The 10172-nt window shown below is 41.4% G+C and overlaps 2 protein-coding genes across 3 annotated transcripts in view; one reads left to right on the top strand and one right to left on the bottom strand.

Moving 5' to 3' along the window:
• Positions 1-3145, top strand: part of cep85 (centrosomal protein 85) — an 11024-nt gene extending 7879 nt beyond the window's left edge. For both annotated transcript variants that reach the window (XM_060861631.1, XM_060861632.1), the window contains 6 exons: positions 269-423; positions 659-776; positions 866-916; positions 1088-1195; positions 1474-1684; positions 1857-3145. In XM_060861631.1, the coding sequence (XP_060717614.1) occupies positions 269-423; positions 659-776; positions 866-916; positions 1088-1195; positions 1474-1684; positions 1857-2017 (804 nt within the window). In that variant the 3' untranslated portion in view covers positions 2018-3145. The remainder of the gene's footprint in view (positions 1-268; positions 424-658; positions 777-865; positions 917-1087; positions 1196-1473; positions 1685-1856) is intronic.
• Positions 3146-4497: 1352 nt separating this feature from the next.
• On the bottom strand, positions 4498-9623 carry ubxn11 (UBX domain protein 11). The gene is made up of 14 exons (XM_060861783.1): positions 9458-9623; positions 9298-9338; positions 9075-9191; positions 8874-8971; positions 8585-8630; positions 7586-7668; positions 7413-7509; positions 6817-7034; positions 6655-6732; positions 5882-6017; positions 5564-5667; positions 5248-5318; positions 4961-5092; positions 4498-4888 (listed from the first exon to the last, which is right to left on the bottom strand). The coding sequence occupies exons 1-14, from the start codon at positions 9517-9519 to the stop codon at positions 4744-4746; spliced, it is 1428 nt and encodes a 475-aa protein (XP_060717766.1). The 5' UTR covers positions 9520-9623; the 3' UTR covers positions 4498-4743.
• Between the last annotated feature and the right edge of the window lie 549 nt (positions 9624-10172).

The following is a 10172-nucleotide window of genomic DNA, read 5'->3' as shown; positions in this document are numbered from 1 at the left end:
CACACACACACACGCGCGTCAAAGATCAGGTGTGTTTAACTACAGTGTTTGGCCAAATGTTGGACATATTTAAATAATTATTTAATGTGTATTATCATTAGTTTTAATCATGTTCTACACGTGTTCCAAAAATGTTTTTTTTTTTTGCCTATTGCACCTTTAATTACAATCCTGTGTTTACACCATGAACTCACTGCACCGGTCTGCTACCTGAAACCATGTAATCAAATCGTGTGTGTGTGTGTGTGTGTGTGTGTGTTGGGGGTAGCTGGAGGTGGCAGAACAGAAGGTGGATGAACTGCAGGGATTAGTGGAGGAACTGGAGGCTCAGCTGAAGGAGGTGCGAGCATCCAACCGCACTAAAGACGGACAACTGGAGGAACAACAACACAGAGAGAGGGAGCTGCTCGCTACAGTCACTAGGTACACACACACACACACACACACACACACACACACACACTTACCCGGTCCATTTTTTTAGTTATAAAAATTATAATTAGGTTAATGAATTTGATTCATTAATTCCATCATCACATGGAGCCCAGCAGGTTACAGAATGGTATTTATGATCATCTGACGTGCAGTGTTTATGAGAACGATTCGCTTCACTGCAGAGAAAATGTGAGGGTGAGAAAAGTGTGTTCTTGCTGTGAAGTCTGCAGGCCCGTGTGCAGGAGGGGTTGGAGGATGGAGCTCGGTTGCCGTCTCTGGATGTTGAGAAGCTCCGAGATGAAAACGTGACTTTAAAAGAAGAGCAGCAGAAACTCAAAAAGGTAAAAGTAACGTGTTTCAGTGTGACTTCATTCTCTCACTGAACACAGAGGCTGTCGTTCATGTTCGCAGTGACGCTTTGTGGTTTCAGGTTCTTGAGAAGCAGCTGAGGATGATGGAGCAGCTCGGCTCACAGATCAGGGTGTGTGGTTAAACTTCATCCAACATGGTCATAACTGGTCATGAGCTCAGATTATTTTAATGGGACTTTAGTCTACTCCTCTGTAGATTTTATTATTATTAAGCATTAAAGAAAACTCCTACTGATGAACCTTTTTAAAGTGTGTGTGTGTGTGTGCGTGTGTGTCCTCAGAGCGTGCAGCAGCAGCTATCCGAGGAGGAGAGTAACAGTCAGGCTCTGAGAGACGAGATGATTTCAAAAGATCAGCAGCTGTTGCAGTTGCGCTCGGCTGTGAAGGAGGTGACACACAACGTTTGTGTAATTACTGCTGATGGCCTGTAGGGGCAGTAGAATTCTCTTTACATTTGTTGTACGATGATGGGAGAAACTTCTGTTCTGTAATGCATAATGACATCTTATCCTAACCAACCTAACTATTGTGTAGCTTCTCAAACCTGCTGGAGCTCCTACAGTGAATACACTAATAAGGGGCAGAGTTTGAAATCCGCTATAACAACAAAGTTATTTGATCCAACAGATCTTAAAAAAGTGTGTGTGTGTGTGTGTGTGTGTTTCAGCTGTCTGCACAGAACCAGGAGCTGATGGAGCAGAGTGTGTGTTTGCATGAGCGTCTGCAGGCTGAGTCGAGTGTGTGTGATGTGCGACTCACTCAGCAGCTGCTCACTGAAATGGCGTCATGTCTCACTGACCTGCGTTCGCTCTGCAGTGTCCTTACACACACCGCACACGGTCAAGACCCCAACCTGTCCATGCTGCTGGGGATCAGTGGTGAATACACACACACACCCACACACACACGTGAAAGCAACCAGGTACACAATATACAGTATTCATTTTTAAGTAAAGGTTTCCATAATTTGTGTGTGTGTGTGTGTGTGTGTGTGTGTGTGTGTGTGTGTGTGTGTGTGTGTGTGTGTGTGTGTGTGTGTGTGTGTTCCAGCCCCTGTAGTATCAGAGCCATGTGGTGATTGGCAGAATCCTGCAGTTCTGCAGAATAAACTCCAGGAGGCGCTGCAGCTAAGACGAGATGTGGAGGAGCTGCGAAACACCGTCTCAGACCGCTACGCCCAGGACATGGGGGAGAACTGCACCACACAGTAACACAGAACCCAAATAATGCAGCTGAGGAGAATGATCTGAATGAGTACTGGCAGAACCAGAAGATTCAAAACTGATAGAACTTTAACTACAACCAGAGAATCATGATGAATCTGCCAGAACCATCCTGCAAGAAGCTATGAGACTTCACCCAGAAACAGAAGAACGTGCAGAACCGCAGCTCCAACCTGCAGAATAAAAATAGTCTGAACTTGTGGAAGCTAACCTGAAACTTTTAACCCCCCCCCCCTCCCTTGAAGAGCTAACAAAGCTAATGCTAATAACACAACACTACACACACAACACTACACACACACAACACTACACACACACAACACTACACACAACACTACAATACAATATAATTTTGTGATAAAAGATTTTTATTGTACTATTTTTCTAACATCTTTAGAGCCCTGAGGTTCTCAGTATTGTTATTTAACCTTAACGTTCTTGTCGGTTCAGGAACTAATGTGATGTGGTTGACAATCAACTGATGATATTTTAAACTTTGGTTGTTTTATTTTGGTTGCTATGGTAACACCTGAGGTGTGACGGACCCGCCGTTATTTGAGACGGAGGCGTCCGTAGCTAGGGCCGATAAAACACCCGCTGCCTTTATCTCCGCTCGTTTGCTCGTCTAACACTCGTGGAAAGCCTTCAATAAAAACTCTTATGATTAACACTATGAGGCAAGTCGATGTTTTTCTCTGGAACATTCTGTCACCTTAAACACTTCACCGAAATGACACTCGTATACTGATGAGGTTTGCTTGTGTGATTCACTGATTTGATTCTATTTCATAGGTTGACTCATTTATTTGATTCACCAATGAAACATCAGAGATACAAAACTCTTCACAACCTTTAAAATTAATTAGGTTCAAAGTTCATATTTGGGGCCGATGAACTGATTCGTTTCTTTTAAGCGAGTCATTTGAACTCGCTTAAAAGAATCATTTGATCTTGGTTCAAAATGATTCAGTTCAGTGATTTTTAAGACTGGCTAATTATTTAATATTTACAAACTGCAGTTTACAAGTTTACTAAAATAAAAACCTAGACATGAATTTAAATACTGCTAAGAATCATTTTAATAAAAGCTAAATGATGATCAGCAGTGATCGTGAATTTGCTCGTGTGTGTGTTTGTTTTTGCAGGTTCTGTTCTGCAGTGTGTGTGTGTGTGTGTGTGTGTGTGTGTGTGTGTGTTTAAAAGTAGCATGTATGACTGTTATGATATTTATATTCACATTGAACTCTTTCCTTTTCATGCAGATGTGCAGTTAGTGAAGCTTCAGTACTTTTTGCAGCATGAAAGCGGAGTGTAACATCACTACGAGTGATCACCACTAACATCACACTAAGAGTGTAACATCACTACGAGTGATCACCACTAACATCACACTAAGAGTGTAACATCACTACGAGTGATCACCACTAACATCACACTAAGAGTGTAACATCACTACGAGTGATCACCACTAACATCACACTAAGAGTGTAACATCACTACGAGTGATCACCACTAACATCACACTAAGAGTGTAACATCACTACGAGTGATCACCACTAACATCACACTAAGAGTGTAACATCACTACGAGTGATCACCACTAACATCACACTAAGAGTGTAACATCACTACGAGTGATCACCACTAACATCACACTAAGAGTGTAACATCACTACGAGTGATCACCACTAACATCACACTAAGAGTGTAACATCACACTAAGAGTGTAACATCACTAGTCTTCTTATTTTCTGTCCTGTCTTTTCTTTCTTTGCTCACAGTGTGATAAAGACCGGACTTTAGTTATCTTTACTTACTTTTCTTTCTCAAAGTTGCTTTTTCAACACAAGACTTTAATCCTTAAAAGTCTTCCAGATGTTCAGTTTTATTGTCCTTAGAAATAAAGATTATTCTCTCAGATGTTTATGGACGTGTTTTTGTTTACAGAAACAACCTCATACTTTTATCTGTTTCTGTTTACATTTAATGTCACTTCCTGTAGTGTGTTGTGTTCAGTCAGCTTTAAACACTCATCCTCTCTTTATTCTCTCTCTCTTCTCTCTCTTTATTCTCTCTCTTTATTCTCTCTCTCTTCTCTCTCTTTATTCTCTCTCTTTAAGTTAATAAGAGAAAATAATCTCAGCTTGTCGTGTTACTGAGAAACACAAAGAAGTGTAAACTCCTCTGTCCTGAAGATGTGGAGAACTTTCTGTTCCAGCTTCACCTCTGACTGAGACACAGAGCTCACACTGGAGACTCCTTCATACACACATACATACTGTACAAACACACACACAAACACACACACACATAAACATACACATACAAACACACACACACATTTCTGCTCATCGAACATGTGAATGAACTGTTGCTATAGAAACAATAAGATTATTCTTGATCACATTAATATAAACGTGACGCTGCATTCAGATCTGTGAGGATTTTGTTTTTCATTTATTTTAAGAAACAGGACACAAAGTATGTTTAGAAATATAACATGATGTGACATCAGTGCTGATTGGCTGGGAAGGAAAATATAATGAAGATAAAATTGACTAAAAGTTCACAAAATTTAATTTTTTATTAAAATTCTCTAATAAGACACAGTTTCTGGAGTTAAATATTAAAAACATATAAATATGAATCGTATCTTTGTCTGAAGTGTTTGTTGTATTTAAAATCTTTGAATCATCTTTATCCTTGTTGCATTCCTATGATGTCACTGGTGGGCGGAGCCTCAACAACAAGGCAGCGTTGGGTGTCAGACCGCACTGTAGCAGTGTTTGGTTGTCGTCGCTATGGTAACACTGATGCGGAAATGCACTGATGATGTCATAGTGAGGTTCACCAAAGCCCCTGTGGTGACGAGATAAGAACAATTACACACTGATGACAAACACACACACACACACACAAATACCTTCTCACCTGTGAGCATCCAGGTATCGGCGTAAATGTCCGATTGTCTCAGAGAAGAACATTTTCAGAATGAACGTCTTTTCTCCATCCTCCGATTTTACTTTCAGTTTGGAAATCTCAGATACTTCACCACACTCTGGTCTAAACACACACACATACACACACAAAACACGTGTAGTAACATAAGAAGTGAATAAGAATAAAATTCTGGACTTCTGATGTGTAATAAATGTGTTATAAATGTGTTATAAATGTGTTATAGAGCCAGTGTCATACATGACGATGTGAGATCATACCTTTCTCTCAGAGTCTGTAACGCAGGAGTGTCTATTAAACTCAATACACAGCTCTCAGCTCTCTCACAACCCTACACACACACACACACACACACACACACACAGATGATAAACAAACGCAGATGATCTGCATACTTAACTGTGATTGGTTCAGATTTTTAATGACATCACAAACTGAGCTCTCACACATCTCACACCCCTAAATCAGTTCTTTTTATTAGAACAAATCAGATTGAATTTATATGTTGTGTAAACAATCCCAGCATGCACTTGACCCCACAGGGTTCAGGGTACAGTTGTGTGTCATTGCTTTGACCTGCAAATGGTGTTTGAGTGACGAGCGAATGTTGATCACATTTCCTCCTTTCACCACACACTCTGGGAGTTTATTCAGGAACTGCTGCATCGACAACTTCCTCTCTGAACACACACACACACACACACACACAGCGTAAGACATTTTTACACAATTTCTGTCTAAATATCTGGAAAAATACACAGAATAAACAACAATAATATAAAGAATTATATAAAAGTTATAAAAATAATCAATGAATATACAAATACATTTATATATATTGTGTCTGTGTGTGTGTCTCTGTGTGTGTGTGTGTGTGTGTGTGTGTTTTCACACCTTGCTCACAGCTGTTGCGAAAAGGTGTTTCAATTTTTTCTTCTCTGTAACGCATCACTTCCTGTTCTGACCTTCCAACTGTGTGACCTTTACCTGGAAACTCTGTCCTGAACTCTTCCTCATGCCTGTCAACCACCTGGTGACACACACACACACACACACACACACACACACACACACACACACACGGTTACACTATGCACACTGTACACTGTGCAAACTGTAGACACACACACTGTACACACACATACACACACACTGTTACACTGTGCACACTGTAGACACACACACACACTGTACACACACACTGTATACACACTGTACACACACACTGTACACGCACACACTGTATACACACTGTACACACACACACTCACTCACTGTACACACACTGTACACACACACTCACTGTACACACACTGTACATACACTGTACACACACTGTACAAACACACACTCACTGTACACACACTGTACACACACACTGTACACACACACACTCACTGTACACACACTGTACACACTGTACACACACACACACACACACACACTGTGCACACTGTAGACACACAGACACTGTACACACACACTGTACACACACACTGTATACACACTGTACACACACTCACTGTACACACACTGTACACACACACTGTTCACACACACTCACTCATTGTACATACACTGTACACACACTGTACTCAAACACACACTGTACACACACTCACACACTGTACACACTCACTGTACACGCACTGTACACACACACAGACCTGAAAGAGTACACCATCGGGAAACTTGTCCTGTAGCTCAGAGGGGAAAAATCCATCCATCAGGTCTTGAAGGAATCTCTGAGGTGGAAAGATGACAGACGATCAGTAGCCAGGAGATAAACACAGGAAATGTGTGTATATGTGTGTGTGTGTGTAAGTAACCTGTGTTTGTGGTTCCGTGTAGGCTCTAAAGGGGCCGTGGGACATCAGCATGCCGTTTCTGTAGAGCTGTAGATCTACAGCAGGCTGCTGCGTCAGTTTGGCTCCTCCAGGAACGAAGGTGATGCGAGTTCCTGCTTCTCCTGCGAGAACGTTTAGATCCCGAATGTTCTGCAGCACCAGGTCAAAGTTCACTGAGAAGGTCCTGACCAAAGAGGCTCCTGAGAGCAGAGGAGAGATCCAGACTGAACTAAGCCTTTCTGTGAAGGCTTTATGTGTGTATAAGGAACACTGTTATAGAGCTTCATAAACCTGGTACAGTCTATAACACTGTTTATAAAACATTTACGTGTGAAAGGAAGTCGAATACGTAGAACCTTCTGCTTGTAATGACAAGTGCTGATGTAATGAACACTGATTATAATGCTTCATGTTCAGCTCACAATGTGGAAGTAATATTGCTATAAGGTAAGATGCAATGTGTATAACAGCTTATAAATGCATTATAACAACATGGATGTGTTTATGATCACATGAGACGATAAAGCCACAGAAGTCCAACAATCTTTCAGGTGAAGCTGTCAGAATGATTCTGATACCTGCTTGTTGTGATGTTTGTCGGTTTACAGCTTCATTGTCCACGCCCTCTTTCTCTCCGTCTCCGACCCAAATCATCCCGTAATCACTCAGAAACTTCTAAACACACAAACACAGAAACTCTCAACTCTCATTTCATTTCAGTGAGCCGAAGCACCTCTGAGCTCCACCTCACCTCCATCTCCCACACCTGCTGCTGCAGCCTGCGACACTTCCTGTCCATGTCCTCATCATCCTGCTGCTCTCTGTCAGTCTTCTCTACACACATGCACACACACACACACACACAAGTGCAAACACACACATACAAGTGCAAACACACAAACACAAGTGCAAACACACACACACAAGTGCAAACACACACACAAGTGCAAACACACACACACAAGTGCAAACACACACGCACACACAAAAACACAAGTGCAAACACACACACACACAAGTGCAAACACACACACACACAAGTGCAAACACACACACATGCACACACAAGTGCAAACACACACAAGTGCAAACACACACACACAAGTGCAAACACACAAACACAAGTGCAAACACACACACAAGTGCAAACACACACGCACACACAAGTGCAAACACACACACAAGTGCAAACACACAAACTCAAGTGCAAACACACACACACAAGTGCAAACACACACACACAAGTGCAAACACACACACACGCACACACAAGTGCAAACACACACAAGTGCAAACACACACACACAAGTGCAAACACACAAACACAAGTGCAAACACACACACAAGTGCAAACACACACGCACACACAAGTGCAAACACACACACAAGTGCAAACACATAAACACAAGTGCAAACACACACACAAGTGCAAACACACACACAAGTGCAAACACACACACACAAGTGCAAACACACACACAAGTGCAAACACACACACACATGCACACACACAAGTGCAAACACACACACACACAAATGCAAACACACACAAACATTAAAAAAAATAACATTTTGAACAGAAGGTCATACAGATGTTTTTTTTTGTTTGTAGATATTTAGTTCTTTATTTTTAAGAGTAAGACCAGTGAAGTCCTTAGGAATACTATTACTACTACTACTAATAATGTAAAGATAAACAGTCACACACTTTAAACTCTAAATAAAGTGGGTGTGAAGCTTTTGTCTTTACCGTGAAGCAGACTGAGTTTCTCTTCCAGCTCCAAGATTCTTCTTTTCTGTTTACAAAAATTATTCAAGTTCAGATGAAGAAGTGACTTTATTTCAGCTGCAGACACAAAAAGTTTAGTTACATGTTTTTTTGCTTTATTAATTAATGTGTGTATGTGTGTGTGTATATGTATGTGTGTGTGTATATGTATGTGTGTGTGTGTGTGTGCGTGTGTGTGTTTGTGTGTGCGTGTGTGTGTATATATATGTATGTGTGTGTGCATGTGCGTGTGTGTGTTTGTGTGTGAGACCTTCTTGTCGATGTCCAGCGCCTGTGACGTCACTTTCCTCTCTAACTGATTGAGTTTCTGCATCATGCTGGACATCAGCTCAAAATCAGATGGAGAAACTGACACACACACACACACACACATATACACACACACACACAGGATCTTGTGAGTCTTTACACTTCTCTCATACACAGACATGAAGACAGATTTCCTTTGTACCTTCTTGAGGACCTCTTCTTGGTGTGATCTTTGACCTGGGAGTATTGAGGCTGGGTGTGACCTCTGACCCTGACTGTCTCATGGGGAAGAGGTTTCTGAGCAGAGAGGCTTCGTACTCTTTAATGATCATACACATGACACGAGACACGTGAGAACACACGTGGAAATCATTGTGTTTTGTGTGTTTTAATGAAGTGCACTAGATGAAAGTGGTGGCTTTTACCTGCATCGCTCCTTTCCGCCTGACCTCTTCTGTCTCTTTCACTAAAAATAAAAGTAAATAAATATATAAATTAATGTATAAATAATGTATAAGAAAATTTCTAAATAAATATATAAATAAATGTATAAATGTATATATAATACTTGTGCACAGCTCTCACCCTTGAGTGTGAGGAAGAGGAGCCCTCCTGTTCTTCCTCAGGGTGGAAAGCGGTGAAGTCATTTTTAATGGTTTAAAAAGGAAACATTTCCAACATCCCGAAACTTCTCCCTGTGTCCGTGTCGTGCTGCTCTGAGCTGTGACGTGTGTTTCAAGTCTGTTGTCACTGGTAACGTGTTTAACATGCAGTTCTCATATCTGTCCGTCAGGGGGTGGCACCGAGCGTTTACACTGAACCTTTACACATGAAATGGCAGGAATTCTTTATCTGACTTACACACATTGTTTTTTTAGTTTTTTATACTTTAAATATTTAATATTTAATTTCAATCTTGTCCCCATTAACAACATAAACAGTGCAGAATCCATGATAAAATATAAATATTATTCAATATATTATTAAATATTAATATTTAATAACTACAGCTGGGGGGCACGGTGGCTTAGTGGTTAGCACGTTCACCTCACACCTCCAGGGTTGGGGGTTCGATTCCCGCCTCCGCCTTGTGTGTGTGGAGTTTGCATGTTCTCCCCGTGCCTCGGGGGTTTCCTCCGGGTACTCCGGTTTCCTCCCCCGGTCCAAAGACATGCATGGTAGGTTGATTGGCATCTCTGGAAAAATTGTCCGTAGTGTGTGTTTGCGTGAGTGAATGAGAGTGTGTGTGTGTGTGTGCCCTGTGATGGGTTGGCACTCCGTCCAGGGTGTATCCTGCCTT

This window comes from Tachysurus vachellii, chromosome 25 (genome assembly GCF_030014155.1).
Source record: "Tachysurus vachellii isolate PV-2020 chromosome 25, HZAU_Pvac_v1, whole genome shotgun sequence".
NCBI lineage: Eukaryota > Metazoa > Chordata > Actinopteri > Siluriformes > Bagridae > Tachysurus > Tachysurus vachellii.
This window is presented reverse-complemented; position numbering and strand designations above follow the sequence as displayed.